The sequence below is a fragment of the Carassius auratus genome, chromosome 13 (assembly GCF_003368295.1).
Source record: "Carassius auratus strain Wakin chromosome 13, ASM336829v1, whole genome shotgun sequence".
In the NCBI taxonomy this organism is placed as follows: Eukaryota; Metazoa; Chordata; class Actinopteri; order Cypriniformes; family Cyprinidae; genus Carassius; species Carassius auratus.
The window spans coordinates 25,227,246-25,234,704 of NC_039255.1; the positions used below are offsets into that span (position 1 = coordinate 25,227,246).

Here is a 7,459-nt window from a genome sequence, read left to right on the forward strand (position 1 = left end):
CCTAAAAACTCTGCTTGTAATAACCTAGAACACTGTCTAAGACTTGATGGTTGCTCTGTCAATTCTTCGTCATCAGTTAGGAACCTAGGTGTGCTACTTGATCGCTATCTTTCCTTAGAAATCCACGTTTCTAGCATTTGTAAAACTGCATTTTTCCATCTAAAAAATATATCTAAATTACGGCCTATGCTCTCAATGTCAAATGCAGAAATGTTAATCCATGCATTTATGACTTCAAGGTTAGACTATTGTAATGCTTTATTGGGTGGTTGTTCTGCACGCTTAGTAAACAAACTACAGCTAGTCCAAAATGCAGCAGCAAGAGTTCTTACTAGAACCAGGAAGTATGACCATATTAGCCCGGTCCTGTCAACACTGCACTGGCTCCCTATCAAACATCGTATAGATTTTAAAATATTGCTTATTACTTCTAAAGCCCTGAATGGTTTAGCACCCCAGTTTTTGAATGAGCTCCTTTTACATTATACTCCTCTACGTCCGCTACGTTCTCAAAACTCAGGCAATTTGATAATACCTAGAATATCAAAATCAACTGCGGGCGGCAGATCCTTTTCCTATTTGGCACCTAAACTCTGGAATAACCTACCTAACATTGTTCGGGAGGCAGACACACTCTTGCAGTTTAAATCTAGATTAAAGACCCATCTCTTTAACCTGGCATTCACATAACATACTAATATGCTTTTAATATCCAAATCCGTTAAAGGATTTTTAGGCTGCATTAATTAGGTAAACTGGAACCAGGAACACTTCACATAACTCCGTACTTTCTACATCATTAGAAGAATGGCATCTACGCTAATATTTGTCTGTTTCTCTCTTGTTCCGAGGTCACCGTGGCCACCAGATCCAGTCTGTGTCCAGATCAGAGGGTCACTGCAGTCACCCGGATCCAGTACGTATCCAGACCAGATGGTGGATCAGCACCTAGAAAGGACCTCTACTGCCCTGAAAGACAACGGAGACCAGGACAACTAGAGCCCCAGATACAGATCCCCTGTAAAGACCTTGTCTCAAATGACCACCAGGACAAGACCACAGGAAACAGATGATTCTTCTGCACAATCTGACTTTGCTGCAGCCTGGAATTGAACTACTGGTTTCGTCTGGTCAGAGGAGAACTGACCCCAACTGAGCCTGGTTTCTCCCAAGGTTTTTTTCTCCATTCTGTCACCGATGGAGTTTCGGTTCCTTGCCGCTGTCGCCTCTGGCTTGCTTAGTTGGGGACACTTCATCTACAGCGATATCGTTGACTTGATTGCAAATAAATGCACAGACACTATTTAACTGAACAGAGATGACATAACTGAATTCAATGATGAACTGCCTTTAACTATCATTTTGCATTATTGAGACACTGTTTTCCAAATGAATGTTGTTCAGTGCTTTGGCGCAATGTATTTTGTTTAAAGCACTATATAAATAAAGGTGATTGATTGATTGATAGGAGATATGAAGAATGGCTATTTTTGCTAATAACTTTTGAACAGTTTTAAATCATTTAAGTCATTAAATCAAAAAACTTGAAACTTGTGGGGCAGTTTTGAGGGTCTGACTTGTAACTCGAAGGGTGCAGGTTCTAGTTTTGAAGTTAACTTCAAAAAGTTAATATGTACATGATAAAAGAAAATATAAATTTCATAAAGAGTTGATGAATGCAAATAAAACAATTGTTGACAATCAGATTTGGTCGACATTCACCAGTGATTTGATTGTAGCCTTCATTTCACACAGATACATATTTTCTGATGCCATTTTCAATGGCAGTCATTTAAAACAGGTTTTCCCAAACTTTTCAGCCCACGACCCCTTAAGGTATAAGTACCTCGGGACACCCACTTTCTTCTGAGGTGGTTAAAGTATACTAATGTTTTGCACAATGATGCACATGCACTAGCATAATGATAACAAAAAGGAACACAACAGTCTAACAACAATATTATTTTATAGCAATTTACTCATTACTTACATTTCAACATTAATCTTACCTAATTGGTTGGGTGGGCAACATTCTGGAGTTTTAGTTTTAATTCAAGTTATAAAATGTAACAATATTTCTAATCCTTAAAAAATTATTTGATTTCTGGAAATCATCTTGCAACCCTTTCTCGTGGTTAGGCGACCACCTGGGGGGTCCTGAACCCTACTTTGGGAACCCCTGATTTAAAACACTTTACACACAAAGAACATGAACATCTGCATGAGTGTGGCAAATTATTATTATTTTTTGTTACACTGATCACAATTAAACTGCCTTCCTCCAGAGTGAATGTTCAGGCAACTTTTGAAATTGCTTCTTTTCGTTAACCTTGTCACACTCGCAATTTATTTTCAGAATGAGTTTGCAAATGATGTTTCAGGTCTCTTTGATATGTGAAACTTATCTTGCACTGAAGACATGTGAACGGCTTCTCTCCGGTGTGAAGTCTCATGTGAGTCTTAAGGTTTCCTTTAAGTGAGAAACTCTTTCCACACTGAGGGCAGGTGAAAGGCTTCTCTCCTGTGTGAATTACAATGTGAGTATTAAGGCTTCTTTTATGACTGAAACTCTTTCCACATTGATGACATGTAAGACAATTCTCTCCTGAGTGAATCCTCATGTGGCAATTAAGGGTTTCTTTACATTTTAAACCCTTTCCACACTGACCACATATGAATGGCTTCTCTCCAGTGTGACTTCTCATGTGGGCATTAAGACTTTCTTTTCGTGAGAAGCTCTTCCCACACAGTTTGCAGTTGTAAGGGTTCTTTCCATTGTGAATTCTCATGTGGGCATTAAGGTTTCCTTTATGTGTAAAACCCTGTCCACACTGAGTGCATTTGTAAGGCTTCTCTCCAGTGTGAACTCTTAAGTGGACTTTAAGGTTTTGTTTTTGAGTGAAACTCTTTCCACACTGTTGGCAGGTAAAAGGCTTCTCTCCATTGTGAATTCTCATGTGGACGTCAAGGTTTTGTTTATTAGTCAGTCTCTTTCCACACTGGCGGCAGGTGAAATAACTGCTAGATTCTGTCTTCTGACTTCTTTTTCGTGAGGATGACTTCTTAGTCTTTGTGGATTTTTCTCCAATCATGAAATCACGTTTCTGGTCTTTTTCTTCCATTTCATTTAGTTTTTCACTCTCCTCTTTCAGTGTCATCAGGTCTAAAGAAAGAAAAAGACAAATTCAAGTTAATCCCAGTTTAATGGCCTGAAGCAACAGACATCAAATATAATATAAAGCATCTCAACCAACATGTGTGCTAGATCATATATGAACTTAGCTATGAAAGAGGTGTTACCTGTATTATTCAAATTCAAATTCTCCTATCTCAAAGCTTGCAGTTATCAAACCCCTTATCATTTGACTCAAAATAACTGGTTCAATATAGACCAATCCCAAATCTGCCATTCATATCTTAAATAGGAAAATATTGTTCAGTTCAACTGTTCAGTTTAGTAGTAAAATAATATTTCAGTCATAATTTAAAGAGAATGTGCTTATAAAGTTAAATTAATCTTCCCTTGCCATTAGATCTGTCTGACAACACAGACCACAACATTCTTTTGAACAGCTTGAGAATTATGTTGGCTTTGGTGATCAAGCATTAGCACAGTTTTGGCCCCATCTATCCGACCGCTACCACTTTGTTTGTGTAAATGAAAATATGTCTCCTTAAAAACAAGTATTGAGTTCCACAAGGCTCAGTATCAGGTCCGCTGCCTTTCTCCTTATATATGCTTCCACGGGGTATGTTAATAGATTTAGAAGTAGGACCAGTGTCGATAATTAACAAGATTGTCAGACAATAAACAAGAAGTTAATATTAAGGAACTATAGGCTGTGATTGGTAATTTAATATTGGGACAGTCGTGGCCTAAATGGTTAGAGAGTCAGACTTGTAACCCAAAACTTGCAGCAGTAAGTGTACCTCTCTTCCACCTTCAAGAACCATGACTTATGGCTCGTTTCCTGAGCATTACGGTACAGTTCAGTTCAGTATGATTTGATATTGGTAACTCTGATCAGGCTTTTGTTTTCACTGCCAATAGCATGGCATGCCAGAACGTAGCGATCGACGATGAACCATGACAGTAAGCACAACTCTGATAAAATAAGATAAAGGTTTTTTAACCTGTTAACTGTCACTCACGTTTTTGAAGATAGACTTGAATGTGCATGATACAAACCTAAATTTTTATATTTCATGACTGAAAACATTTTGTAACATGATTTTGATGTGCCATTTACATGGTAATGCAATGTCTGAATTTAAAATGGGTTTTGAACGATGAATTTTGAGATTTTATGTTTTCAAGTGATATATAACTTCTGATGATTTCTAAAATGTGATAGAGAAAAAGGCAACGAGGAAGTCTTTTTTTTAAACAAAGGTCAAAGCTCCTTTTTTAATGTAGATTTCTGAGGGTGCACTCTTGTCATAAATTGATCTATTACTTTTCCTACATAATTTTTAACAAAAAATATTGGTATAATATATATTTGGGAGTCTTAGACCTTTCCAACGATATATAGTTTGTCAAGATTAGATTAAATTTGATTGTAATATAGTATAGTCAACGTAGGTGTCCCGTATACGGGACGGGGTGACATTTAACAGGTTAAAAAAATTTGCACACTCTGATGTAAATAAGCCCAACACTCAGCAAAGCAGAATGAGTAAAGGACGCTTTATCCCTGTTTATCATGCAAAAGTGATGATTCTAGTCAACCAATCAACGTTCTGCTGTGAGTTTAGCTCCGCCCTTTTGGTACCCTTCGCTGTGCTAGGTACCCCAATGGAAGGGTACCAAAAAAGTGGTATGGTACTTTTCGCTATTTTGGTACCATTCACACCTTCTGACCGAGGAAACAGAAATAATTTTGCACCATACTGCATGACACTCATTTGATAATAAACTTCTAATGGTACATATACAACTGATATTGGCAGAAGATGTGAACGTTTAGTACAGAATTTGGCTATGATTTGAACTGTTTTTGTTGCTTACAACAAAATAGTTTTAAGAGGTCGATTTAATCTATTATTTTGCAGCCACTTTTAATGAAGAACAAATGTAGACAGTAGATCCACCAAGCTGTGTCAGCGATCGAAACGTTTTATTAGCATTAATATTTATCTGGTCATGTGATCTCAACACGACCGTGCATATGAGGCAAACCGCTTCAGTAAAATAAAACTGCTTTAATTAGGACACTCATATGGCATTCTTTTCATTCATGTAGGCAGGGCTGTCACTAGTGGGGTGAAAAGTGGTGAACATTATGGGGTCTCACAGCGATATCGAAAAAGACGCTCTGAACAATTGACGGGCCACTTGCCGCGTCATCATTAAAGCTTATCATTTGCACGTGTTTTTAAGCCTAGCTAATTTTAACACATTCCAAAGAGTTTAAAGCATTCAAACACAAGACGCGGAAAAACTCAACTGAGTGTTCGCTGCGCACGCAGAGAGACAGACAGCAACACCGAACCAAGCTCTCCTTCGCATCCTCCTGCACCTGAACGAACAAATACAAATCGCAGTTTAAACATGCAAGCTGAAAAGGATGTGAAAAAGCCCAATTCAGCACCTGTGCACGGTGTTCTGTGCACACACAGAAAGACGAGTCTCAAAGCACTTGAACACTGAATTTCCCTCTTCTTGCTCTTGGTCAAAATATTAGTCTTGGAGAGAATCCTCAAAGACTGAACAAAATAAAGCATTGCTCAGTAATTGGTCAAAAGTATTGATAGTTGTGTAAATACTGTCATACAGTTGTCTGAATTTTTGGTCGATTGTAATCCATTATATACCTCTCTATCAGGGTTATCTGACATCAAGAGGAATTTGTTCTGACACAGTTTAACTCTGAGTTCTTGTCATATTGTATCACCATTGTTCAAAACTATATCAAATAAACTGTGATTATGTGAGAAATGTTGAAGGTGTCTGAATAAATTATGGCATGACTGTATATTTAATTTTTACAGTGAAGACTACGCAGTGCTATTTTATATTTAATTATTTGGTTTCTGTAACTTGACACCTACAAACTTGAAAAAAAAAGTCAATATTGTGTAAATATAGCAAAAATAAATAAATAGAACATACAAATTAAACAATTTTCAAACAGGGCCCTGCGTGTAGGTCAACAGTTTAACAAGAGTCAAATGTCCAAATTCAGCTTTGAGAATGGAAACCAACCTGTTTGTTCCTCAGTATCTTCATGCTTTACTCTCAATGCTTCTTCAATCTTCATGTCTTCACTCTCTTCTTTAATAATTGCCATCTTTTAATAGTATGTCATGTAGACCTCGTAGATGCTTCAACAGGATTTTTTTTTTTTTTTCTGTGCGTTTGAGAATAATTTACAGAAAGAAATGAAAGATCCAAATCTCAGTGCGAGTCTGAAAAAGCTCCCTGGTTCAGTGGTCAGTAGACTGGCAGAGGGGCAATGATATTATAAATGACCTTATAAAGAACACAATGTATACATAAAGTCCACATATATGTTTGTATGAATAATATTTAGTATTTAATGATTTGAAGATCGCATTTCTTGAAAGCATTGGTGTTTTTGTGTAGCCATTATTAGACTCTGGTGTTCTCGTTGTATGTTCACGGTTTTATCCTGCAGGGGTCGTCAGCTGCCGTGATCTGAATCATTGTGCCAAGTTACTGTTTGGTTCAGTTCACTCGGAGTTTCAGAAAGCTCAGATTTTTCTAACAGTACATGCCAGAGACCGAAGTCGTGTCTGGAACTCCTTCACGATATAAGAAACGAAATCAGACAGAGTTTCTGTTACTCACGCGCGACTGGGTTTTACTTACAAAACAATCGTTCATTAATGTTAAATAAAGAATTTCGATGTCATATTCAATGAAAAATAGTTCGATTTACTTCGATTGTTAAAAAACTCTAAATAGACTGGACGCTTTTATTGATTTATACTCTTTAAATGATTTAAACCCCAAACCTTTCTTCAGCCGACTCGCAGGCGCAGGAGCGCGGCGCAGCTTTATGTCGTCACATCGCTAGACCAAATAAAAGTCCTGTAACGCACGCGCATATATACATATTCAAATTGCTGTAAGTAATCAGAAATGACATCAACAAATGTCAAATGCTATAACCTTTTGTTTTTAGTCTGTGGCCCTAATAAAGGTTTCAGTTAATGTATCATGAAAACTTTATGCCACTACAAAACTGAAAACTGGGTTATCTCTGTGAAATGCCACCACACCTATGTTGATCATTTTACATTTCTGTAAATGTAAATGTCGACATTTAACATGTCGGTAAGCACGTAGACCTGGATACACTAGAATTTAGTTCAGTGAATGTTACTATATTAACAAGACAACAACAACAAACTGTAAAGAAATATGTTAATAACTTATCAGGTCATATGGTATTTAAAGATAACCAAATAAGGCACTTCACAGTAACAAACC

General features: G+C 37.2%; 1 protein-coding gene across 3 annotated transcripts; it reads right to left on the reverse strand.

The window, feature by feature from the left end:
- Positions 1 to 1,424: 1,424 nt before the first annotated feature.
- Positions 1,425 to 7,041, reverse strand: LOC113113104 (gastrula zinc finger protein XlCGF8.2DB-like). Of its 3 annotated transcripts, XM_026279270.1 has the most exons (4): positions 6,982 to 7,041; positions 6,209 to 6,768; positions 5,451 to 5,522; positions 1,425 to 3,163 (listed from the first exon to the last, which is right to left on the reverse strand). In XM_026279270.1, the coding sequence occupies exons 2-4, from the start codon at positions 6,291 to 6,293 to the stop codon at positions 2,334 to 2,336; spliced, it is 987 nt and encodes a 328-aa protein (XP_026135055.1). In that variant the 5' UTR covers positions 6,294 to 6,768; positions 6,982 to 7,041; the 3' UTR covers positions 1,425 to 2,333. The 3 variants fall into 3 exon arrangements, with proteins under 3 accessions (XP_026135055.1, XP_026135056.1, XP_026135057.1); XM_026279271.1 differs by having other exon boundaries at positions 1,426 to 3,163; positions 5,450 to 5,522; positions 6,209 to 7,034; XM_026279272.1 differs by lacking the exon at positions 5,451 to 5,522 and having other exon boundaries at positions 1,434 to 3,163; positions 6,209 to 7,034.
- Positions 7,042 to 7,459: the final 418 nt, after the last annotated feature.

Coding starts and splice junctions, on each gene's coding strand:
- LOC113113104 (XM_026279270.1), bottom strand. CDS start 6,293: ATGGCAATTATTAAAGAAGAGAGTGAAGACATGAAGATTGAAGAAGCA. Junction 5,523..6,208: donor AGATACTGAGGAACAAACAG/GTTGGTTTCCAT, acceptor TTGTTCGTTCAG/GTGCAGGAGGATGCGAAGGA. Junction 3,164..5,450: donor GCGTGCGCAGCGAACACTCA/GTTGAGTTTTTC, acceptor TTCTTTCTTTAG/ACCTGATGACACTGAAAGAG.